At 36.7% G+C, this 27,370-nt stretch overlaps 1 protein-coding gene across 2 annotated transcripts in view; it reads right to left on the bottom strand.

Moving 5' to 3' along the window:
* Positions 1-27,370, bottom strand: part of Nse1 (SMC5-SMC6 complex component Non-SMC element 1) — a 93,951-nt gene that overhangs the window by 51,725 nt on the left and 14,856 nt on the right. The window contains exons 1-2 of one of the 2 annotated variants that reach the window (XM_090407651.1): positions 22,615-22,736; positions 6,092-6,166 (exon numbers count right to left, since the gene is read on the bottom strand). Coding sequence is in view for 1 of the 2 variants with exons in the window: in XM_090407644.1 (XP_090263770.1) it covers positions 22,615-22,729 (115 nt within the window). In the remaining variant the exon portion in view is untranslated. Of the gene's footprint in view, positions 1-6,091; positions 6,167-22,614; positions 22,743-27,370 lie in introns of those variants that run through there. The other variant, XM_090407644.1, reaches the window with a different exon arrangement.

Genomic DNA, 27,370 nt, shown 5'->3' with positions numbered 1-27,370 from the left:
CAATGAATCAAAAGGTAGGGGGGGAAAGAGAAACAAGGAGTCAATGCTGAGCAGACATCTTCATAACTGTTTACAAAATTTACAATGACACAACTGAAGACTTGCTGGCTTCAGTAGTGGGCAAAGCTTCTTTGCCAATGAGAAGTCATTTGCTTAAATTTCCTCTGGCATGGATTTTTTTTCAAGGTTTTAATTGTAAATGATTTATGCCTAACTTCACCCTAGTGCATCCTTATAATAGATGCTCACTTTGCTCAATAGATGCTTATGTGTCATACAATGACACATAAGCATCTATTGAGCAAATATGACACATACCATGTTTTACGGTAGTTTGAAAAGTAAGGAGTCCTAATCTATAAAGCAAGGTTATCAGGTAATCTAAACTTTGTCCATCTACAATACTAACATGTTATTTATTCCATCTTTTCCTGGGCAGGATAATAATTTGAAAAAGTCACCATTATCTGGCCTCTGATTATTCAATTTTCTGACTAGCTTGGCTTATTTCAACATGTCATCAAATTATTTGATATGCAGGGTGATTTATAATTACGAAAGGCTGTAACTGGATAACTAATCAGCAGAATGATTTAATATTAAACATGATGTGTGCAGAATGGAATTTTATTTTCCACAAAACCAATGTTAGTTCTAGAAGTTGCTGCTAGGGTGATACATGGTGCTGCAATACCTGTAAATTGAGTACGATACTCTGGTATGCAGTGAAATGCTCTGGCAATACCATTTATGCAAATGACAAATGTCCCTAATGATGTATGCTTTGAAAGAAGCTTCTATTAAAGCAGGTAGTGGCAGAATGCATCAGTTCATTGTCTGTGAGCAGACATGTTAAAGGCACAATCTCACCATTACACCGAAGGATGGCATGCTTCTTGTGAAGTTGTTTTACCAAAATAATCTGTGCCTTGACAGCATTGCAAAAGTTCAGAACATTAAAGGGATTCAAAATAGGTCCTATAACTGCAAATAGTTTACCTAAAATGATCTGGAAATTTGAAGAGACAGTTTCCTTAGATGTCAAACCTCGCAGAGGACAGAAGCCCATCGAATGGCAGACAGTGGAAGAAGTAACCAAGCATTAGAGGAAGAAAGGATGGAAAATGTCATAGGCAGCAACGGAACATGGCATATTGCATAGTCTTTAGAGAAACCTGTAAGCATAGTTCACAAAGTCATGAGGCAAATTCTGCAGTTATCCTTACAAGATTTCCTACATTCAGCAAGTGTTTAATACTGATTAATTTTTTTTTTTTTTTTTAATGGCACAAAGACATCAAAGGTCATACTACACAAGAACACAGATCACAGCAGTACATGTGGTAATTGGTTAGTAGGACCATCAGTACCGTCTTAATAGTATTGTAGGCCCCTGGGCAAAGCAATGCACTGGGGTCCCTACCTACCTACTGGAATAAAAATGTAAACGATCAATAAAATTAAGCCTATAGATTTATTGGTACTTTTAACAAAATCAGTGTTTAAACATAAAAAACATGCTGTAATGCGAGGATTAATCAACATAAAGCTTTGTGAAAACTTTTGCCAACAGCCTCTCAGATGAAGAGTGGATATGCAACCCACTCGGCCAACCAGACTGGCCTTAATCCTGACGGGGATGCACAAGAAACATTTGCCCTGCAGTTTCTTGCTTGAACTGAACTGGAAAATGACTGGCCATGGAACATTTTTCTGGACTGACAAAGCTCACTTCTATCTGGATAGTACTATGAGCATGCACAACTGCAAACCTACACATCATGTGAAAGATTATGCTTCATTCCCAGGTCACTGTCTGGTGTGGTTTTACAGCAGAATTCATTATCGAACCTTTCATTTTTGAGGAGCTCAGTCTTGCTAATCTCGTTCCCTGCACTGTTAATGGCCAGCGATATGCATCTATCTCTTTCCCACAATTTTGTACAACATGGACTGTGAGTTAGCTGGATCTGATATCCTCTGTGACTTTTGCCTGTAGGAACATCTCAAAGACAATGTCTAATGTGGACACATAGCCAACTTAGCAGACCTCAAGACTAGCATTACATGCCATATCCACAACATTTCAAGTGAAACTATGTTCTGTGGTTGAATATGCGATTTCAGCCTGTTGCTGACAGTGCAGGACAGCATATTGAACATGTTGTGTAACCATATACAACATACTGTATCTACCCTACATTTTGAATTACCTGGTATGGTTTCCCATGCCATGTACTGCCCTAGTGGACTTTTAGAACTAACACTGGTTTTTGCACAAAATAAAATTCATTTGCCACACACACACACATCATCATCATCTGGGTCTGGCTCTCACTGATGAGACCTCAATAAAGGCCGAAACCAGTCCGGGTAGTGGCCCTTCCCATAATGCATAGGTTTACATTATACATGTCTATAAGGATATGTGGGTAATTGATGTGAAGTCATTAGCCTCTATATATGAGTTGCCTTGTCATGAAGTTACTTCATGCACAAACGTTGTTTGCTTAGAGTTGGATAAAAGATTAAACCAAGAACATAATTTCTTGACATCTTTAATTTATAACACATCATCATGTTACATATTAAATCGTTCTGCTGAGTAGTTACCTAGTTAGAGCATTTAGAAGTATCTGGACAATAATTGTCCAGACACTTTACCAATTTACAATTGATACCAGCATGTGAATTCTATTGTTGGGTATGTCCACCTTTGGCTTTGATCACCTCCTGCATACTTTGAAGGAGGCTTTCACCAATGCATGGCAGATATCAGGTGGAATTTGTCTCCATTCCTCCATCAAAGCAGTACTGAATTCAGTGACAGATTGAGGATGTGCTGCTCTGTATCTCAATTGCCAAATCCAATTCGTCCTATAGGTGCTTGATGGGGTTGAGGTCAGGACTCTGCATAGGCCAGGGCAGTCGTTTAACACCCATCTCTTCATATCATTCCATAACAGCTGCAGCTTTGTGGCATGAGGCATTGTCATCTTCATCATGGGTCATTCCTTAAAAATTACACAGTGTAGGAAGCGGACACCAACCAGTGGTCCCACTCTAAACCAGCTGAATGCACCCCACACCATTGCTCCTCCTCCACCAAACTTTACTGTGGATGCAACACACTGTAGTAACAAGTGTTCAGCAGGCTGCCCCCCATACCTGTCATCAGAATGGAAACAGGCAAACCTTGATTCATCACTCCAGAGTACCATTTACCATTGGTCAATTGTCCAGTTCATATGCTCTTTGCACCAGACCAGGCAAGCCATCGTGTTAATTGCTGTGATGCTCAGCTTGTGTGCTGATGCCCTTCCGTGGAAACACAGTAAATGCCGTTCTTTTCGTTTCGTATAGTGTTAGTGCCCACCACAGTGTTTCTGGAACTCATCATGGATGGTCTGTGCCGATTGTCACTGGTTTTTGTGTGCCACCTGTTTTAGCACCCTACTGTCCCTAGTCAATCATTTTTGGCAGCTGCCCTGGGTGCTTTCCTCAATTAGTAATTCCAGAAGTCTCAATTTGTTAATCACATCACCAACTGTTGATTTTGGATGCTCCAGTTGAATGGCAATGGCATGTATAGACATGCGACCAATATGACAGTCCACAATGACACCTCTCTCGGAATCACTGAATTCACGATGTGTTGCCATACCACCTGTATTCAATTGCTATGATGAAATATTGCTTCCTACTATCTATACACTGATTTTTATGTTATTAACAAACCTGGAATGTTCCATAATTTCAAATAACAGGGGTGTCCAGACAATTATATATATATATATATATATATATATATATATCGTAATTTGCTTTTAACTTGGTTTTAAGTTAATTAAAAATCTTTAGCATACCCATGGAACCATTCGTGGGTAGGATTAGCAAAGAAATGTGTAAAAATTATTTCTTTATATAATATTTTTACTTTTAAAAAAATTGTTTCAACTGTAATAGAAAGATCAAGGAACAAGACTAGATTCATTTCAAGACCACTCACACTAAGTGGCCTATGAGCATAGGCATTCTTTTCAGAATGCCCCTTTCAAAATCTAATTCATGTTAGAAAAGTTTACTACAAATTTACACAAAAACTTCAGCTACTTGTGTGCTTGTATTATATAATAATGCAAACAAGCTTTTTCACTTTGTTAATAATTTAATTATATTTCACAAGAAAGATACATCCTTGCGGGAGAAAAAGTGAAGTTACATGTAAAGTATATCCATGACTAGGCTACTCAGAGACTGCTAACTTCACTCAAGCTGTCTCAGTAAATTATATGTTTGGAGATAATGAGGCAATATGGCATGAAGTCAACAGCCTCTATATAAAAGTAGCTTAATCATAAAGAAGCTTCACTGTTGTGCACAAAAGTAAAGTTTTTTTTGCTTGTGTAAAGGATAAAAACAAGAATATGATTTGTTATTACGTATAATTTATATAATAATCCATTATTACTACTTGTTCACGGAAATTTCGAAGACCCTTTCTTCATTATTGCATCTTTAATGAGGGTTCTTCATACTTATGAGAAACATTACCAAGTTTTATTTAAATTTCTTCTAATGATTGACTTTACTAGCTTCACTGAACTGATGTTCATGTTTATATACGTTGTGTGTGTGTGTGTGTGTGTGTGTGTGTGTGTGTGTGTGTGTGTGTGTGTGTGTGTGTGTGTGTGTTTCTTTTTTTTTTTTTAGATGAATCCCACTCCTGAAAGGTGATAAATCCACAGAACTTCAATACAAAAGCTAGACAATCTGAGAACTCAGTTCTAAAAAACTTATATGGTAGTGATACTTATGGCTATTTTGCCTATTTTCATAAGGAGTACTCCCTTGGTGCAATATCCCCAAAATATGAACCAAACAAAGATATTATTATCGAAATTCAGACTAAACTAGAAACAGACCCCAACAAAGAAATAATATTTCATAAAATCATCATCATCATCAACAACCATCGGTCCAATGCCCATAGGTGTCTGATGCCATCTTGATATGATTCATCCATTGCATTCTATTTTGTGCAAGATGACTCAGTTTGTGTATAGTTTCTGCACCATTTGACGATGTCATCGCCCCATTCTCTGTTTGCTCTTCCTCTTTCGTTCTTTCCTTCAATCATTCCAAACAGCAACGTTTTTAATTTTCATAAAATAAATAAACATAAATGAAAATAAAAATACAATCTAACATTATTCCAAACCTACAAGAAGTTTTGATATTTATTTTTATTTATTATTACATGACACCTTCAAGGAGTCCAAAGACTCATCGAGGGAGGGCACCTACTGTACAATTCTTTGTCTCCACCAACTACACTGAATGCCATCTACCACCCACCACTAGTATTTCCCCAGACAATCACAAACATCCATGGCAATGGCAGGATTGGAACCCACAACCTTTTGGCTAGAGAGTAGATACGCTAACCACTCAGCCAACAAGGCCAGAGGGAAGGCACCTACTTGACAATTCTCTGTCTCCACCAACTACGACTACACTTACGCAATCTACCACCCACCACCAATAGCATTTCCACAGACAATCACAAACATCCATGGCAATGGTGAGATTTGAACCCACAGCCCTTTGGTTGGAAAGCAGATATGCTAACCAGTTGGTCAACAAGGCCCGTGGATATAATGATCACCAAAACAAACAATGGTGACATGTGGTCATTATAAACAAAATGGATTATTACAATAAAATAACAGAAATTTTAAATGATTAAAACACATAACTAAAAATCCTAAATGATCCCCTTCCTAACCTCATAAAACAGATTGACAATATATTACACAAATTAAAAAGCAAAATAAGATGGATAAAATAACAGTGAAAAATATTGTACTCCATATATATTTCAACAAATTAAAATTCATAAAGAAGCATACCCATTCTATACCCAATATGCCCAATAATTTCATATAAAAACACTACCACATCACCTTTATCACAATTCTTAGTAAAATTACTCAAACCACTACTAATCAAGTCCAAATTTACGATTAAAAATAGATGACATACACCAAAAAATATCAAATCTAACTTTATCCCATGAAGACATTCTTACCTCACTGGATGCAATGGCACTATACACCAATGTGGACATCCCCAGAGCATTACACATTGTTTTCATACATTATTCCTAGAAGACCATACCTTAGAATCACATACAAAATTAACACCCAAGGATATCTTAACACTGATAAAGTTAATAATCTTGACAAATTTTTTTAAATTTAATGATGACAGCTATATCCAAATTGTCGGACTCCCAATGGGCCAAAATATTAATGGACAATTAGCTGAATTATGTTTATCATATTTAGAATCAAATCTATTAAACCCTTCTCTTTCCCTCAGCATTACATTTTTCAATCGATATGTGGACGATGTTTTATGCATTGTAGAACCAACACATGTTACCTCTTTACAAGCTTCCCTTGATGACTTCTGCAATAGATGAAAGTTCACCATAGAAACAGAACATGAAAAATCCATAAATTTCCTAAACTTAACATTAATTAGAACTAAGAACAAAATAGCCACAAAAATATTCCACAAACTTACACATATTGTTAACTACCTCCACTTTAAAATTTTTATTATCCTTGTTCTATTAAAAAAATCATCTATTCTTTCACAATTTATAAACGCATACAAATTTTCAACCATAAGTAATCCTCTTAACGTGGAGATTAGAAATTTAACACAGATATTTAAAAAACCAAAATTATCTCGTGCAACTAATAAATTATGCTAACCAAACAGTGAAAACTCGTCTAACCAATCCTATAATCAAAGAATATAGCCATAATATTAAACTGCCATATATCCAAAATACATACAAAGCTTATAAATATATTTCAAGTATACGACTAAAAATTGGCAACTTTCTTAAAATCTACCAAATTTCACTCATACAAGGAAATATTAGAATACCACAATGTGGTGTACAAATTTCCTTGCTAAGCACAACTGATGTCACCTATACAGGTTCCACGATTCAATTATTATGGGCAAGACTACAAGAACATGTTTGTGATTATAACATACCAATTCCAAAACATTTAAAAAATAAGAAGAGTAAAAAACCAAATACTCGGGAAAACAGGTATGCACACAAGCATACCCCACAAATTAAAAAAGCCATACTAGACATACAGAATAATATAACAATGCTAAGGATATCAGAAACTATAACCATTAAATAACACAAAAACACCATGCTGCAACAACCACCATCTTTACCTAAATGGTACCTGCCTAACAATACTCTTCAAGGTCACAGACAAGTCGTGTCCACAGTAAACTACAAAAGTTGCAAAGGTAAGACCAAAGATCACCAAATCTAAACCAACACCATCAAATTCCTGATATATACCTCAAGGAGTGTACAGGATATGATAGTACTACATGAAAAATTCACATCATTACTAACTTCCTATCTACAATTTTCTTCCAAATCAGTCTGTTACTTGTCAAGACTACACCATTATTAGATCTGATATTTCTATCGTCTAAGGCACTTTTTACTGTATCACTCCACCTATATCTTGGTCTTCCTCTGGTTCTTTTTCCTGCCAACCTGGCAGAGAATACTTGTTTTGCTAATCTTTCCTCTCCCATTCTGTTTAAGTGACCATACCACCTGAGATTAGTTCTGCTAATGCATTCCTGGATGCTGACAATATCAAGTTCTTTCCTGATATCCTTGTTTTTAATATGCTGTTGCTATTGATGCCATCTGTTCATGCTCCCTAATCTTTCTCAAGACTCTCATATCTGCAGTCTCTAGTCTTTGGTCAAATGTTTTACTTCTAACCCAGATCTCAGATCCATAAGTTAAAATTGGTTTAAACACTGTCCTGTATACAGCTAATTTAGTGTTTTGGCTAATTTCTCTATTATTCCATATAAATTTATTCAGTTGACTTCCTACCATACCAGCTTTGTTGATTCTGTTGTCTATTTCCATAATTAACTTACCATCTTTACTAAAAATCGTGCCTAAGTAGCTAAAATGTTTTACTTGTTCTATCTATAAGTTCTCCATTCACAATTCAGTTGATATTTTCAATGTTTCCGCCTATTTTCATTGTCTTTGTCTTTTTAATGCTGACCTTCATACCATATCTATTATAACAGTTATTCAATTTAGTCGGGGAATATTGCAGACTCGTAACAGTTTTATTTAGAAGTATATCATCATCTGCATAAAGCAAAAAGCTGAGATTAACACCTCCAATTTTGATATCAGGTTTAATACCACTTTCCTTCATAATGTGATCCATATAAATAATGAATAACAGAGGGGATAATGTACATCCTTGTCTGACACCAGATCTAACATTAAACTATCTTCCTGTACTTCCTTCAATTCTAACTGCTGACTTACAACTCAAATAAAGACTAAATATTGCTTGATATAATGCCCCATTAACACCATATAACTGTAGCGTTTGGAATAGCTTCTCTCTTAGCACCTTTGTCATATGCCTTTTCCACATCTACAAAACTTAAATACAGATTTTTGTTATATTCCCATGATTTCTCAACTATTTGTCGTAAAGTGAAAATCTGATCCTGACAGCCTCTATTTGGTCTGAATCCAGCTTGTTCTTCACCAATCTTCTCTTCAACAATCCTTCTCAACCATTTCTCAAGTATACTTGCATATTTCTTACCAGGAACACTCAGTAATAAAATGCTGCTGTAATTCTCACTTTCAGTTTAATTTCCATTTTTATATATGGGTACTATGAGAGCTTTACTTCAATCATCTGGAATGTGTCCCTCGCTCCAGGCTTTCTGAACTAAGCAGTGCAGCCACTGTACAACTTTTATATCTCCATACTTGAGCATTTCTGGTCGAATATCATCTACTCCTGCTGCCTTTCCACATTTCAGGCTTCTGATGGCTTTTTCTACTTCAAGTATAGATATGAATTCCGGACTGCATGCCTGGTCAGTGTTTTTTACCATTGTGTTGTCATCGCTGCTTGTTTCATTTAGCAGTTTTTCAAAGTAATTACTCCATACTTCACAGATATCTTTTTCTCCTTTTTTCATATCACCTTATCATCTCTAATTCCTTTTACAGCACTCTTTCCTCCATTTCTGAGCATCTTCAACAACCTCCAGAATATCTTGCCACCTTCTTGATATTTATTTTCTATGTTCTTACTTACCAAAGTCCTCCAATTACATTTGTTTAGCCAGTTTTACACAGTGTTTAGCTTTCTTACATTTGTCTCTGTATTCTCTAAGAGCACAAGCTGACTTATTTGAAAGGAATTTTTGATATGCTTTCTTCCTTTCCTTCACTGCCTCTTTGACTTCATGTGTCCACTATGGAGTTCAGATTTTTTTTTCTATCCTTGCACACAACTTCGCTACATCCCTCTCAGGCTAAATCAATCAGTGTTTTTTTCAGGGCTTGCCACTGAATCTCCAAGGTTTGATTCCTGCTCCCAAACTCTTTCATTTTTTCTTGAATAATATTTGTGTATTTTAGTCTACAGTTCATATCTGAGAGCTGCTCGACTTTTATTCTCTTTAAAACTTTCTTACATGTTCAATATGAATTCAATTTTATCCTGCTCAAGACTAAATGGTGATCACGTCAAATTTCAAATCCTCTGTACACTCTGGTGTCCTACACCAGTGGGAAAACATCACTATCAACAATAACATAGTCAATGAGACTTTTCTTATTCCTTGCCTCTTCTCTCATTGTGAATTTATGCACTTTTTATATTGGAACCAGTGGCGTAGCTAGAGCTGCTGCTGCCCGAGGTGGTCTCTGAGTTTGGTGCCCCTCTCAATACACATCAAAAATACTCCAAAAAGTCAAAACAACATATAGGGAAATAAATTAAAACACTGTTTATTTTTGAAGTAAAATTTTAATTTCGAGGTGATTAAGGGTCAAATCTGTATAACTGAGTGGAGACCTCCACATAGCCTTTAAACGAATGCGGAAAACCGAAAAGAGCTTCTGACCTAATGTCCAATCCTCACCTTCTCGTGGTGCACCCTGTTGGGTATCTACCTAGATACTGAACGAACGATGATGGGCTGGCAATTTGGGATTTAGCTGACCAAATTGTATTCTTATTGGCATAAACCAATATAGAAAATGATGGTACAACATGACAAAATTTCATGCTAGCTGGAGCGTCGCCCGGTTAAACGTAGCCCCTCCCCCGCCCCCAGTTGTTTCGCCAATGAACCAGGACAAACAGCGAAAAGTCAGCTACTGGAACAAATCTGAAAGCACACCCCAACTCAACACCGCCAGAGTTTAAGATCAGTACTGTCAACATAAGAAGCCTGAATAGCAAAGAAATGGAGCTAGCTGAAGAATAAGATAAGTTCCAGATCGACATAATAGGGGTGACTGAAACAAAAAAGACAAAAACTGGTGATATCTTTCCGAGCAATAAAGAAAAAATGTTATATTCAGGAAATGGCAATCAAGGAAAAGAAGGAGTAGCCACAGTATTCAACACTAAATATGAGGCTAATTTTCTTCAATGGCAGGCAGTCTCAAGTAGAGTGATGTGGGCAAATATCAGAATGGGGAACTGGACAATGAGACATTTGTGCCTATGATCCCACAGAAGGTTCTACTAAGGTAGAAGTGGAGGAATTTTTTGATGCTTTAGAAAAAGCAACTGACACAATGAAAAAGGAAAAGTTGGTCCTTGTTGGGGATCAAAATAGCAGAGTAGGAAATGATTCTCAGACATACAAAAATATTTTCAGAAAATTTCGAGAAAAGAGTAAGGCAAATACCTGTTGGATTTGTGCTCAGGACATGGACTGGCTATTACAAACCCCATGTTCCAACATAAAAATGTGCACAAATTCACATGGAGAGAAGAGGCAAGGAATAAGAAAATTCTCATTGACTATGTTATTGTTGATAGTGATGTATTCTCCCTGGTGCAGGACACCACAGTGTACAGAGGATATGAAATTGGAAGCGATCGCTATTTAGTCTTAAGCAGGATAAAATTGAATTTCATATTGAAAAGAACAACATGTAAGAAAGTTTTAAAGCGAATAAATGCTCAAGTATGCCGGTATAATAGTCTTACAGTGGATGCACTACATAGTTCAGAAAGCCTGGAGAGAGGGACAAATTCCCGATGATTGGAGTAGAGCTCTAATACTACCCATATATAAAAAGAGAAATAAAACTGAATGTGAGAATTACAGAGGCATTTCCTTACTGAGTGTTCCTGGCAAGATCTATGCAAGTATACTTGAGAAACGGTTGAGAAGAATTGTGGAAGAAAAGCTTGGTGAAGAACAAGCTGGATTCAGGCCAAATAGAGGCTGTCAGGATCAGATCTTCACTTTATGACAAATAGTTGAGAAAGCATGGGAATATAACAAAGATCTGTATTTAAGTTTTGTCGATCTGGAAAAAGCATATGACAAGGTGCCAAGAGAGAGAGAGAGAGAAGCTATTCAATACGTTACACAGTTATATGGCGTCAATGGGACATTATATCAAGCAATACTTAGTCTTTATTTGAGTTGTAAGTCAGCAGTTAGAATTAAAGGAAGTACAAAAAGACGGTTTAATGTTAAATCTGGTGTGAGACAAGGATGTACATTATCCCCTCTGTTATTCATTATTTATATGGATCACATTATGAAGGAAAGTGGTATTAAACATGATATCAGCATTGGAGATGTTAATGTCAGCTCTTTGCTTTATGCAGACGATGTTATACTTCTAAATAAATCCGCTACAAGTTTGCAAGATTCCCTGACTAAATTGAATAACTGTTGTAATAGATATGGTATGAAGGTCAGCATTAAAAAGACGAAGACAATGAAATTAGGTAGAATTGTTGAAATTGTCAACTGTGTTGTGAACGGGGAACCTGTGGAACAAGTAAAACATTTCAGCTACTTTGGCACGATTTTTTACTGAAGATGGTAAATAACATATGGAAATAGACAACAGAATCAGCAAAGCTGGTGGGAAGTCAATTGAATAAATTCATATGGAATAAGAGAGAAATTAGTCGGAACACTAAATTAGCTGTATACAAGACAGTGTTCAAACCAGTTTTAAAAACACTTGACCAAAGACTAGAGACTGCAGATATGGGAGTCCTGAGAAAGATGATTAGAGGGGTGAACAGATAGCATCAATGGCAATATCATATTAAAAACGAGGATATTAGGAAATAACTTGACATTGTCAGCATCCAGGAATGCATTAGCAGAGCTAATCTGAGGTGGTATGGTCACTTAAAGAGAATGCGAGAGGAAAGATTAGCAAAACAAGTGTTCTCTGCCAGGTTGGCAGGAAAACGATCCAGAGGAAGACCAAGATATAGGTAGATTGATACGGTACAAAGTGCCTTAGACGATAGAAATATAAGATCTGATAATACTGGAGTCTTGACAAGTAACAGACTGATTTGGAGGAAAATTGTAGATAGGAAGTTAGTAATGATGTAAATTTTTCATGTAGTACGATCATATCCTGTACGCCCTTTGAGGGTACATGTCAGGAATTTGATGATGAACTTTAATTTCAACATTGTAAAATGTTATTTTTCTTGCTTTCTCTTAGCAAAATTGATGATATTGGTGAAATATATTTCATAGCAATGTAGGTAATTTTTAATCAGTTTTATTTAGAAAAACTCCTCTCACAACTAGCAACACTTACAGCAACTGTGAAGAAAATTTGCTGTAGTATTACAATATTTGGAACTGAGTTCTCGAGACTGTATTTTAGAATTAACTGAAAAATTCAAAAAGGTTCAAAGTGCTGCCCAGGGCAACCCCTCCTCCCAGCTACGCCACTGGTTGGAACATTGTGTTAGTAATAACCAGTCCATGTCCTGAGCTGAAATCCAACAGGTATTTGCCATTATTATTAGCTTTGCTCTTTTCTCCAGAATTTCCCAAAATATTTTTGTATGTCTGACAATCATTTCCTACTCTGCTATTTAGATCCCCAACAAGGACCAACTTTTCCTTTTTCATTGTGTCAGTTGTTTTCTCTAAAGCCTCCAGAAATTCCTTCACTTCTGCCTTAGTACCTTCTGTGGGACCATAGGCACAAATAAGTCACATTGTCCAGTTCCCCGTTCTCATATTTGTCCACATCACTCTACTTGAGACTGCTTGCCATTCAAGAAGATTACCCTTGTATTTAGTGTTGAATACTATAACTACTCCTTATTTTTCTTGATTGTCATTTCCTGAATATAACATTTTGTATTTATATAGCTATAGTTATATAGCTCAGAAAGATCTCCAGTTTTTGTCTTTTTTGTTTCCGTCACCCCTATTATGTCGATCTGGTACTTATCCAATTCCTCAGCTAACTCCATTTCTTTGCTATTCAGGCTTCTTATGTTGATAGTACCGATCTTGAACTCTGGTGATGTTGAGTTTGGGTAAGTTTTAGGATTTGTTCCAGTAGCTGACTTTTCGCTGTTTGCCCTGGTTCCCTGGTGAAAACAACAGCTGCGTTGTTTAACCGGGAGACGCCCCCAGCCAGCATGAAATTCTGTCATGTTGTACCATCATTTAAAATTTTGGTTTAAGCCAATAAGAATAAAATTTGGTCAGCTAAATCCCAAATTGGCAGCCCATCCTCGTCCGTTCAGTATCCAGGTAGATACCTAACAGTGTGCACCACGAGAAGGCGAGGATTGGACATTAGGTTAGAAGCCCCGGTCAGTTCTCTGCATTCCTTTGAAGGCTATGTGGAAGTCTCCTCTCAGTTATATATTTTTCCATATTTTTCTCAGTTATACATTAAAGACTCTAGTTGCTTCAATCACATGTTGCTTAAGATACTGATCTCTCAGAAATTCCACAAACTCACTCTCCATGTTCCCATACACTATCTCCTCCTTCTAGTCTATATTCCTGTAATTAAAGTCTCCCATCAGGATCATCATCTTTTTACATGCCCAACTAATTTGCCTAAACATTTCACAATCAGTATTCTCTGCATTCCCTGACCTATAACAGCATCCTATCAGATATACTAACCTGTTTATTTCAACTTCGCACTACACAGATTCAAAATCTGTGCAAGAATGGGCGAGGCAAGATTAGCAAAACAAGTGTTCTCTGTCAGGTTGGCCATCAACTTTCACTTTGCAGACACAATTTCTCTACAATCATTAACCTCCTCTTCACATCTCTATCCTTCTGGAAAATTATATATCCTTCTAATTCTATTTCTGACATCACATCATCCTCAGACAACCAAGTTTCACTTATTGCAATTACTTTAATGCATACCATCCCAATTAATGCCACAAACTCAGCTCTCTTGTTTTGAATACTCCTTACATTTATGTATAAACATAACAATCACTGTATGTTTGAGGCCATCCTACCAGTACCAACATTCTCTATTCTAGCTGCTATACTACACCTCTCTCTCTCTCTCTCTTTGGTTTGACCACCCCCATTTCCCTGATCCGACTGTGATTTACATTCTTACCTGTCTCATCCTCACCTTTATGCATTCTATCACCTTGTGTTGCTGCAACCACATCTTCAACCTCATATCCATCTTCCTCCTGTTGAACAATCTGTTCATTTGTGCTATCCTGTTTCACAGGTAGACTCTGATCATTTGCTACATTAACTTGACTCTGTGCCTTCTCAGAAAACAATAGCCCTTCTAAATGCCCAAGACCAAACCCATTCAAACGTAATCCATCAGATTTATACCATTTGAACTTCCTTCAAATTCACTCCCCAGATTTACAAATTGAGCCTCACACAACTCAGCCATCTTACTATTCATTATCTCTACTCTCCTTCTCAATTCACTGTTATCAAATCTGGGCAGCATGCCCACGCCTTTCCCAACAACACTATTCTTCTTTACCTGCTGCAACAACTTCCTCCAGTTTCTATCAACATTCTTCTTCTTCCCAACTAAGTCATTTGTGCCCATGACTACCACTAATTCTGACACAAGTAATTTCCTTTTCTGCAACGCATCAGTTATTTGCTTTATTGTTCCACCAGGAAAGCATGTTTTGTGCGCTTTATTACTAATCATACCTCTGATGATCAAGTCACCACACCCTGATATACGACTATCCTTTGATTCTTTCTTTATAACATTAACTTCCCCCTCTTTATTATCAGCCAATTTCTCCTTTAGCTGTCTAATATCCTCTTCTAGATGTTTCATTTCACTTTTCATCTTCATTAACTCCTGCAGAAGCTCTTCTACTATGGTCCTGACATTTGCTCCTATTTCTAATTGCTCTAATCTATCCAGACACTTTTCACTTATGCTTTCCTTCTTCTCGTTTATCCAAACAGTCAACAGATCGTTCACATTTTTCGGTGCATACATATAGCAGTTTTTTCAACTTGTGATGAAACTTGTACAATTTGTGATGAAAAGCCACACCATACACTAATTAGAAACACGTTTTTTTATCACAGCTCAAAAACCCAAGGAATACTTAATAACATGTAAACAGACATCAAGTCAGTTGTCATCCAATTAGCAAGCAAACATTTTAAAAGTAAATGGATGGTGGAAGCAGGAAAAGTCAACAAGATTACAGCCCAAAAGTTCGATGAATATGACAAAAGATAACAGACACTGGTTTTAATAGGTCATGATGATATAAAGAAGCCACTAGCTTACGTGGCAAAACTAGCTGGTTTAGTTTAAGAATTTATATTATCACAACCTATTAAGTACAGTGTAAGGTATCTTTTGTCACATTCATTTTTTGGTTGAAAAAAATCTACACACTCATCAGTTTGATGAATAGTTAAAGAAAATGCCCATCTATATAAATTACCATTTAACCAAACTTAATAAGCAACTTCTTTATCAAGCGAAGCAAAAAAAGAGAGCAAAAGTTGCAGTTAAGTATGCATGGGTAAGAGATGGTAAACTATTCATGAGAAAGGATGGTAAAGCCCAAGTAACATGTAGAAAAACACCACATGATCTCAATGAACACAGTCAAAGAAGGCACTAAAAACTAAATGCTACCTAACTATGAAAATTATTATTATTATATGGCATCTTCATGGTGTCCAAACTCAGTGTTCGAAACCCAAACAATGCCAATTTATTTAAATCATCCTGCAAGATATCTACATCACCTTTATCAACTATTACACACAAAACTCATCAATACTTCTCCTTGACCTCATTCATTGTAAGGGAACTCGCAACTAATTCTTATAATTATTCATTCCACTCATTCATCACTCTCCATGCAAAAAATCTCTGTGCATCCCTACTAACCACACTGTTACACAACTTCCACAGATGGCCTCTGACTCTCTATGTCATATATTAAAAAATATTGCATCAATTTTATAAAACTCCTTTAATATCTCAAAAGTTTCAATCATGTCCCCTCTTTTCTGCCTATCAACTAAACTTTGTTGATAGGCAGAAACCCACAAACTTTCAACCCCTTATAAGAAGCATTCAACAGACAACAGCTTAGTCACTCATCTTTGAATCTTTCTACCATTTCCTGGTCCCAAAAAACCCAGGTAAAGAAATTTATGCACAACAGTCAAGATGTGACTATATCATTGCATTACAAAGGGATAATAACTTCCCTATCTTTATTTGTTAGCGTGTATTTCAACATTGAGTTATTTTACCAACTATTGACAAATACAGACAAATCGGCCCTTCAGAAGACATGCAATTTACAGACAAAAAATACTAGCTGCAGTGGTGGGCACTGATGTAGATGATTGGTAGTAGAGGATTCGGTGTAGTGGTGGAGACGGAGAGTTGTACAATAGGTGTCCTCCAGCGATGAGTCTTCGGACTCCTTGGAGATGTCACAAATAATAATAATAATAATAATAATACTGCAATATGCTCTCTCAATTTCAACTCTAGAATTATCCCCAAGTCCTTAGCATCATCAATCAATCAAGTACCATCAATATGATATACGGTATGCAATCTTTTCACCACAAAGAGCACAACCTTACATTTTGCAACATTAAATTGACATTGACAAACATTATCCTTTGCCCACAATGCCAATTTATTTAAATCATCATGCATCATGCAGGATATCTACATCACCTTTATCGACTATAATAAATTTAGTTTAATCCTTTATCCAAGGGTAAGCAAACAAAGTTTGTGCCTGAAAATATCTTCAGGGCTGAGGTAAGGTAAGGTGGACCAAGCTCTCATCACTCCTTGTCTCAGTATCTCCCATAATGCAAAGCACATCTCCTTGCGGACATGTATACTGCTATGCATTAAGGGAAGGGCCACTACCCAGACTGGTTTTGACCTTTATTGAAGTCTCGTCAGTGGGAGGCAGACCCAAACGTGGAGATACGAAGGCAGAAGCAATAGGAGAGGTCATATTTACCTATAGGGGTTGCCAACAGGTGTACCACATTATTACTGAATTACTCTGGAGTTAGAGAAAGATGTTGGAAGTTTATTTTTCACTTGGTTAGACCATAATAAATTTAGTTTAATCCTTTATCCAAGTGTAAGCAAACAAAGTTTGCATCTGAAAATATCTTCAGGACTGAGGTAAGGTAGTGCAACACCAGGCAACTCCGAGCAAAGGTGGACCAAGCTCTCATCACTCCTTGTCTCAGTATTATGGGAGATACTGAGACAAGAGATACCAAGATACTGAGATATCAAGCTCTCTCATCACCCTTGTCTCAGTATTATGGGAGATACTGAAACAAGGAGTGATGAGATCTTAGTCCACCTTTGCTCAGAGTTGCCTGGTGTTGCACTACCTTACCTCAGTCCTGAAGATATTTTCAGGTGCAAACTTTGTTTGCTTACACTTGGATAAAGGATTAAACTAAATTTATTATAGTCTAACCAAGTGAAAAATAAACTTCCAACATCTTTCTCTAAATCCAGAGTAATTCAATAATAATGTGGTACACCTGTTGGCAACTCTTATAGGTAAATATGACCTCTCCTATTGTTTCTGCCTTAGTATCTCCACGTTTGGATGTGCCTTCCACTGACAAGACCTCAATAAAGGTCGAAACCGGTCGGGGTAGTGGCTCTTCCCTTAATGCATAGCAGTATACATGTCCGCAAGGAGATGTGCTTTGCATTATGGGAGATACTGAGACAAGGAGTGATGAGAGTTTGGTCCACCTTTGCTCAGAGTGGCCTGGTGTTGCACTACCTTACCTCAGTCTAGAAGATATTTTCAGGTGCAAACTTTGTTTGCTTACACTTGGATAAAGGATTAAACTAAATTTATTATAGTCTAACCAAGTGAAAAATAAATTTCCAACACCTTTATCAACTATTGCTCTCCCCAGTTTTGCATCATCATCATCAGCAAACAACTGAATATCCCCTCTTAAATTTTTCCCTATATCATTGATATACAAATTAAAGAGGCCTTGGTACAGCACCCTGAGGTACTCAACTAATTACCCTCATTCTCCTAAATTCCACTCCACTATACACTACTCTCTCGTGTCTGTCAGTCAACCCTCTTTTCCAAGCTACTGGCTTCATATCCATTTGCTCCAACTTTTGTGATAGTTTTTCATGTAGTGTTCTCTCAAATGCTTTTGCCAAGTCCAGCAATATAATGGTGTACTCATTTCCGTTATCTAAATCTGCTTCATTTTATTATAAAATAGGAATAAATTACTAAGACAGGACCTACCCTTTACAAAACACCTTGAATTTAAGTAATGATTTTAGTTATATAATACTTATTTTATACTGTAATGTTGAGAGAGAAAAATTTAATAGGGTTATATATTGTTTAGAAAGAGTTTTAATATACAGATGCATATAAGGAAAATGCCGAGCAGCGATTCCTTGTACACAGAACTTAGCACAAGGGATGTTGTATGATGTAGTGTATGTTCTATGTATTCATTGCAAAGAGTTGAATTGTGGTATGAAAGTGAGAATGGAGAGAGATTTTATTGTAAACGTTTTCCATGCTAGTACAAAAGTACAAGAGTTGTGTGGGAAAGCAAGAAAATGAATTGACGAATGTTAATGATGTAAAGAAAGCTAGAGAAAGTGTTCTGGCCAAAATGAAAGTAGTGAATGATAGCGCAAGGAATGAGAGTGTGAAAGAAGTGGCTGAAAGTAATGTGAATGATGAAGTGATGATAAGGATTGAAACATTTCATTTATATTGCATCCTTCACAGGCCAAACAGGATCTAAAGCAAGTGGAGAAATGACTATTATGTGGTACAGCAGGTGGGAGAATAAAATAAAATATAAATTCAGAGAGTATGAAAGTGCAAGAAACTGGAAATAAGGATGAGGTATTGTATGGAGATTTGAAGATAAGAGATATACTTGATGAACAAGTGAAAAAAACAAATGAAAGTGAAAGAAAGAAAATGAACCAGTGCTCACCCAAATGACTTTAAGAGCACATGAACAACAAAGATGTTGATACAACTGTAAAAAAAAAAACTATAATCTGACCTCAACAAAAATGTTTTTGTTACTACTTCAATTCATCTAAGATTTTATTATAATTATTATTAGGAATCTATCCACACAAAGTTGGTCAACCTATAGTACAACCGGGGATGGTCAAGAAGTAACTTGTTCACATTTCTCTTCAAGATAAATGTGAACAAGTGTGCCTTGGGAAACACATAAGATGGCAGACTTATGTGTTTCCATCTTATATGAAAAATTATTATGGAAACGTTCCCAAGCACTGATGATATCTAGCCCTTCCAATTCCTCCATCCATGGAACTGCTCCAAGCTAATATCTAAGACTATTATAATCACTTGAGCCTCTGTAACTCAGTCGGTATAGACAAAGCCCTTTGGTCAGAAAGACCTAGATTCGATTCCTGTCAGTGACGTGAGGAACCTTTATCTGGTTTCTTTTGGCAAAAGATAAGTTAGCAGGTCTCATAACGAAGGTAGGGGTTTTATCACCTGGAACCTCAGGTTTTTAATTCTCCCCCCTCCCCCCCCCCCCACAGAACAGGCAATCCAACCTCACGACCTCGTGAATACACGCCATCTGCCATCTACAGACATAAGACACACTGGGAGGCATAGGGCAAACCACCTTATCCTCGAGTTACAGTTGCGAAGGCTTGAAAAGGTGTTTAAGTGCCTGTTAGGATCACTGATAGGATTATAATCATCTGCCTTATAATTCCACACATACATTCCTTTGTCTTTGATACTCCTGCATGCCTATTCATCTTCCAAGTCAAAATCACATGGTCACTCTCTCCAACTGGGGCAAAGATGCCATATCAGTTATAATCAGATCTTCTGATGCTATGACTAAATCTAAAACTCTTGAACCTAGTGTTCCTTCTGCTACATGCTATCTAAGACATTTGTCCCTCAAGAATTCCAAAATTTTCATTCCCTTACTAATACATGCAGTTTCCTCTTTCCAATTTATACTGTTGTAGTTAAAATATCTCATAATCATTCTTTTTTGGAATTGCCAAGCTCAATTGCATAAACATCCCCTGCTCTTCACCCTCTATTCTCCATGGCTTATAGCAACACCCAACTAAATATCCTGTCTTGCCCATCTCATCTGCCTCACACCATGTTTTTAAAACCATTAGTGTCATTGCCCTTCAAATCCTTCACTCTGCTTATGATAAGTGATGACTTATCATAAGCAGTACTCCACTACTGCATTAGCTCTTTCCATCCCGTTGAAAAATGCTATACCCTGATACTGCTGTTCCTATCAGAATATCATCTTCAGTCAACCATGTTTCAGAGATCCCAATAATCTCTGGACAGGCATGCTATCAGTGACACAAATTCATCTCCTTTATTCCAGATGCTCCTGGCATTTTATAAAGAATCAAGCTATTGTCACTGTTTCTACACCTATCATTATCCCCCCAGACTTCAGTGGATTCAGTATTACGTGATGTATTCCCATTTCTTCCAAGCAACTATCCCAACAAGAGGCCACCACTGCTACCATCCATCCTGATAATTCTAGTTTCCCTGCACTGACACACTGACTTGTTGAGCGAACATTCCCTTCAAATGCCTATATCCTTCCTCACTGAAATGCAAGCCATCTCCCACATACAGTTCCTTTCTGTCCTCAAAGCCCTCCAAGAATTCCATGTAATCAAAGCCTCTCTTTTGACACATTTTGGCTATTATACTATTCGTTACTGATGCTCTTCTCTGCAGCTCTGCATTATCATACCTGGGCAACACACTCACTATCTTCCCTCTCTATGTTCTTCCATACAACCTCAAGCATGAACCTCAGATCTCTTACCATCTGATTCACAATGTCTCTTAATTCATTCGTGCCCACCATCACAATCATCTCATTCACCCTTTCACCTCACTTAATTGCCACAGTTGCACCAGCTATCATTCCTCCAGGCAAACTAATCTGGCATTCTATCTTCTACAGCACAGATCGAGTCACCATACATCACATCTCTTACCATTGTTTCTTCTTTGCTCACTTGCATTCCTCACTCTCTCAACTCTAACACTTTCTTTCTTTGTTCTCCCAATTACCTGCCATCCTGTAATCTCTTCATCCCTGGTTCCAGCACTGTCTTGCCTTTCTCTCATACCCTCTCTTTACAGGTTCTCCTATTCTCCACCTCTATCATTCCCATGACTCTCTCTCACTACTGCTCCGATTCACTTTGCATTCATTGTTTCCAGTCACCTAATCTCTTCTTTTACACTCCTGAACTTGTTCCTGATACAATACATTCCACTTCTTTCAGCATCTCTCTCTCTCTCTCTCTCTCTCTGCATGCTACCTTCTCTTGCTTGACATTCATCCTCCCAAATAACACCATCTTCAAAAACAATGTGATGTTTCAAACCTACTACACTCCCTACTTTTATTTGTTCATTCACATTCTGCTCATTTTCCTCACCCTTTATCATGCCACTTGTCTCTCTCAGGCAGTAATTACCCGTTTCTGATATAACGCTGCCAAGGTCCATTATGGTAATTTCTAAATCACAAAGTTCTTCCCATTTTTTACATTTTCTGCTGATATGCACTCCCTGATCTCTCACCATTATTTAAACACTGCACAAAGAATACTATAAACTATACTGCAATATTATGTTTAAGTACAAATTCTCCAATTGGAAACTACTGTATTTAACTTAGATTTCCTGTAATTTAAAGTAAAAACTCTATAAATAATAATGAAAACTAATCTCTTTTTCCGCTGCTACCTCGTAACACCTCCGACTATAACCCTACTCTCTGGTGACTGCAAACAGGTCAATTATTATAGCTCAATTATCAGATGCATACACTGAAGTGCTGAAGAATTAGATAACAAAAAGCTTACTGTAACATGATATTTTATTATTGTATACTATTGTGATTATATATGATTTCATTAATTATATAATGCAGAATATAATCTAATATCATTTGTTTAAAAATACAGTTTGCTATATAATATTCTCAACAATATGAGTGAATCCTTTATCACAATTTAGATTCATATGGAATCACAATAGTATACTGAAATAAAGAAGCAAAAAAGCTTCTTTCATAAATGAGTAATAGGCTAATTTTATAAATAAACAAAACACTAACCACCATGTTTTCTACAGCAATCCACATAAATATCCCAAACGTCTATAGCTGGACAAATTTTTTTCCACATCATCACCTGAAGAAATTCTTGTTGACAAGGATGAAGATAAAACATTTTGTTCAAGATTCTACAAGAAATTAAAAAAAAAACATGTTTTTTTTTTATTTTGCATATGGAAACACTAAGCAATTTACCTGTTAATGAAAGTGATGATATTTAACCTATTCCCCTCCCCCCACCCACTGCCACCATTCAACTGACCATGTCAATGATAAAGCATCCTAACTTCATTAAATTCTATATACCAAACAGCAATTTAATCATCAAAAGAATATAGGCATAAAGACTCAAATCCAATTTTCCCACAACCAGGACTTACTCAAGAACTATTTTGGATCTGTTAATGATTATCATACTTTACTTTTATATATTGTATTGTATTTCTCCAACTGACAAAAGTGTTTAGCACATCGCAGTAGTCAAAACTACAATATTTTTTTTATTATTATTACTTGTAGAAATTATTGTTTTTATTAAAGTTATATTTTATTCTTTAATCCAATTATTGGCACTACTCATGAGTAAAACTGATATTTTTAAAAAAAAAAATTTTCATTGTCTTAAAACAAAGCACTTAATACTAATTAACAACATGATAATTTATGAATTAATTAGTGCAAGCTTATTTTTATTATACTTCACTTTCATAAATGAACTGGAAGGAGAGCAGGGGAACTTACGTTAACCTAATAGGGCATCCATTTCAGCAGAGCCTATTTCAGTGCTATTTTATTTTCATATTGATCTTCACGGAATCAGCAGACTCATTGTGGGAAGTCCACTTAACTAACACTGTATTTATCAAACTGAACCTTAAACTCCTTAACACTCCTAACATTCAACTTTTAGAAATGGCCTCTTGTTCTTCCCCTTTCTCTCTGTATTAATCCAATAACATCTTCTTGTAACTTATAATAAAATTTAATAGAATGAATATAGCAAAGAGAAATAATTAAACCACAGGTTTAATAATTCCAATATTTCATCTCTGTCAAAGAGACATCTTCAGGAAAACAACATTAAAATTGTAATAACACATGCAAAAACACACAAAACAATAAGGGAAGAAATTAGAGTATTTAAAGCTTCCCATTCTTGTATAGAAAAGCCAACTTCAAATGTTGTGCAGTGCACAACATTTGAAGTTGTGCACTGCACTTTATTGTGTAATTGGTGCACTTCATTGTGCACTTCATTGTGTAATTGGTGCACTTCATTGTGTAATTGGTATTCTCTATATCCGGAGTTGTGCACTGCACAACTCCGGATATAGAGAATACCAATGGCATTACTGTAGTCTATATGTTGAGAGGAATGTGAGATGGGAGGGACAGATAATTTGTAGATCTTTCTGGCATTTTGACTATTGGACAGGCAAACTGAACTTTCCTTTATTTTGCAAATAAAGGATAGTTCAGCAAACACTGAATTAAACAGTAGGTTTAATTCAAACAATTAAACCTACTGTTTAATTATTGGGATGCTTAAGGGTCAAAACTGCATAACTGAGAGGAGACTTCTACAAAGCCTCTAAAGGAAAGCAGAGAACTGACCAGGACCTCTGACCTAATGTCTAATCCTCATCTTCTTGTGGTGCACCCTGTTGGGTATTTACCTGGATACTGAAAGAACGAAGGATAGGCTGGCAATTTGGGATTTAGCCAATCAAATTATATTCTTATTGGCTTAAACCAAAATATGGAATGATGGTACAACATAACAGAATTTCATGCCGGCTTAGGCACTGCCCAGTTAAACAAGCCCCCCCCAACCAGTCCGTCCATTGTTTTTGCCAGGGAAGCAGGGCAAACAGCGAAAAGTCGGCTACTGGAACAAATCCAATAAACGCACCCAACGCAACATCACCAGAGTTCAAGATCGGTACTATCAATATAAGAAGCCTGAATGGCAAAGAAACGGAGCTGGCTGAGAAATTGGATAAGTACCATATCGACATAATAGGGGTGACTGAAACAAAAAAGACAAAAACTGGTGAGATCTTTCTGAGCAATAAGTACAAAATGTTATATTCAGGCAATGACAATCAGGGAAAAGAAGGTGTAGCTATAGCATTGAACACAAAATACGAGGCTAATCTTGAATGGCAAGCAATATCAAGTAGAGTGATGTGTGCAAATATCAGAGTGGGGGGGGATGCACAATGAGACTTATTTGTGCCTATGGTCCCAAAGACGGTTCTACTAAAGTAGAAGTGGAGGAAATTTTTGAGGCTTTAGAGAAAGCAACTGACACAATGAAAAAGGAAAATTTGGTTCTTGTTGAGGATCTAAATAGCAGAGTAGGAAATGACTGTCAGACATACAAAAATATTTTGGAAAAATCTGGAGAAAAGAGCAAAGTTAATAATAATGGCAAATACCTGTTGGATTTTTGCTCAGGAGATGGAATGGTTATTACTAACACAATGTTGAAATATAAAAATGTGCACAAATTCATATGGAGAGAAGAGGCATAGAATAAGAAAAGTCTCACTGACTATGTTATTGTTGATAGTGATATTTTCTCCCTGGTGCAAGACACCAGAGTGTAGAGAGGATCTGAAATTGGAAGTGATCACCATTTAGTCTTGAGTAGGATAAAATTGAATTTCATATTAAAAAGAAAAACATGTAAGAAAGTTTTAAAGCAAATAAAAGTTGAGCAGCTCTCAGATGTGAACTGTAGACTAATCTTCTGTTGACATGGTTCTTCCTCAGCATCAGAGTTAGAACAAACACTTCTCAAGTTAGTTCATCATCCATTAATGTTGTTGCCTGTCCATCTATTAAATCATTGATGTCATCTTCTTCTAAGTCCTCAACCTCTGCCTCCTATTTTCTCTTCCCAACTCCATTATTTCTATGATGGTTTTCTTGTGAAGTTCACCTGGACTGCAATAATGCACAACCTTGGGCACAGGCTCTTCCAACTGGTGTCTTCCAACTTGATGTCTTTTGGCATGTATTTTATTCAGAAATACACAAATATAATTGAAGAAAAGATGAAAGGGTTTGAGAACAGGAACCAAACTTTGGAGATTCAGTGGCAAGCGATGAAGAAAACACTCATTGATTCAGCCAGAGAGGCATGTGGTGAGGTTATCTCTGAAGGCGGCAAGATATTCTGGAGGTGTTGAAGAAGCTCAGAAATGGAGGAAAGATGCTGTAAAAGGAATTAGAGATGATAAAGGTGACATGCAAAGAGGAGAAAAAGATATCCTTGAAGTATGGAGTAATTACGTCGAAAAATTACTAAATGAAACAAGCAGTGATGACAGCACAGTGGTAAAAAACACTGACCAGGAATGCAATCAAGAATACATATCCATACTTGAAGTAGAAAAAGCCATCAAAAGCCTGAAATGTGAAAAGGCAGCAGGAGTAGATGATATTCGACCAGAAATGCTCAAGTATGGAGGTATAAAAGTCTTAGAGTGGCTGCACTGCACTGCATAGTTCAGAAGGCCTGGACAAAGGGACGAATTCCAGATGACTGGAGCAGAGCTCTCATAATACCCATATGTAAAAAAGGGAAATAAAACTGAATGCGAGAATTACGGGAGTATACTTCTACCGAGTGTTCCTGGCAAAGATATATGCAAGTATACTTGAGAAACGGTTTATAAGGATCGTGGAAGAGAAGCTTGGTGAAGAACAAGCTGGATTCAGGCCAAGTAGAGGCTGTCAGGATTTTCATTTTATGACAAATATTTGAAAAATCATGGGAATATATCAAAGATCTGTATTTAAGCTTTGTAGATCTTGAAAAGGCATATAAAGGTACCAAGAGAGAAGCTATTCAAAACGCTACAGAGTTATATGGTGTTAGTGGAGCATTATATCAAGCAATATTTGGTCTTTATTTGAGTCATAAGTCATCAGTTAGAATTGAAGGAAGTACAGGAAGATAGTTTAATGTTAAATCTGGTGTCAGACAAGGATGTAATAGTGTAATTATGAAGGAAAGTGGCACTAAACCTGATATCAAAATTGGAAATGTTAATCTCAGTTGTTTGCTCTATGCAGATGATGTTATACATCTAAATAAATCTGCTACAAGTCTGCAAAATTCCCGACTAAATTGAATAATGGTTGTAATAGATATGGTATCAAGGTCAGCAATAACAAGACAAAGACAATGAAATAGGCAGAAGTACTGAAAATATCAACTGCATTGTGAATGGAGAACCTATAGAACAAGTAAAACATTTCAGCTACTTAGGCACCATTTTTAGTGAAGACGGTAAATTAAATACAAAAACAGACAACAGAATCGACAAAGCTGGTATGGTAAGAAGTCAACTAAATAACCTGTATTGTTCAACCTTTATATCAATGATATTGTCAATGGATTGCAAGGGGACATTTCGTTGTTTGCGGATGATGTGAAGCTGGGAAGGGTTATCAGTAATATTGCAGATGTGGCAGCCCTGCAAGAGGATTTGAATAAACTAGACAGATGAGCAAATGAATGGGGGTATTGGTTCAATGCAGCAAAATGTAAAGTCTTGAGGTTTGGGATCCATCGATGGGAGGATGCATACTCGATTGGAGGAGCTGTACTGGAGGAGGTAGGGGAGACAAGAGATCTGGTGGTGAGGGTAACTCAGAGGATTGTTCCAATACTGAGAAGTACGCTGCCTGCAGAGATAAAAGAGTTATCATTCCATTGTATAAGACCCTGATGAGAACAATA

This window comes from Typopeltis vanoorti, chromosome 2 (assembly GCF_054136105.1).
Source record: "Typopeltis vanoorti isolate ZY-2024b chromosome 2, IOZ_Tvanoo_1.0, whole genome shotgun sequence".
Taxonomy (NCBI): Eukaryota; Metazoa; Arthropoda; class Arachnida; order Uropygi; family Thelyphonidae; genus Typopeltis; species Typopeltis vanoorti.
The sequence above is the reverse complement of the archived record's forward strand: the minus strand, read 5'-3'. Positions and strand labels throughout refer to the sequence as shown.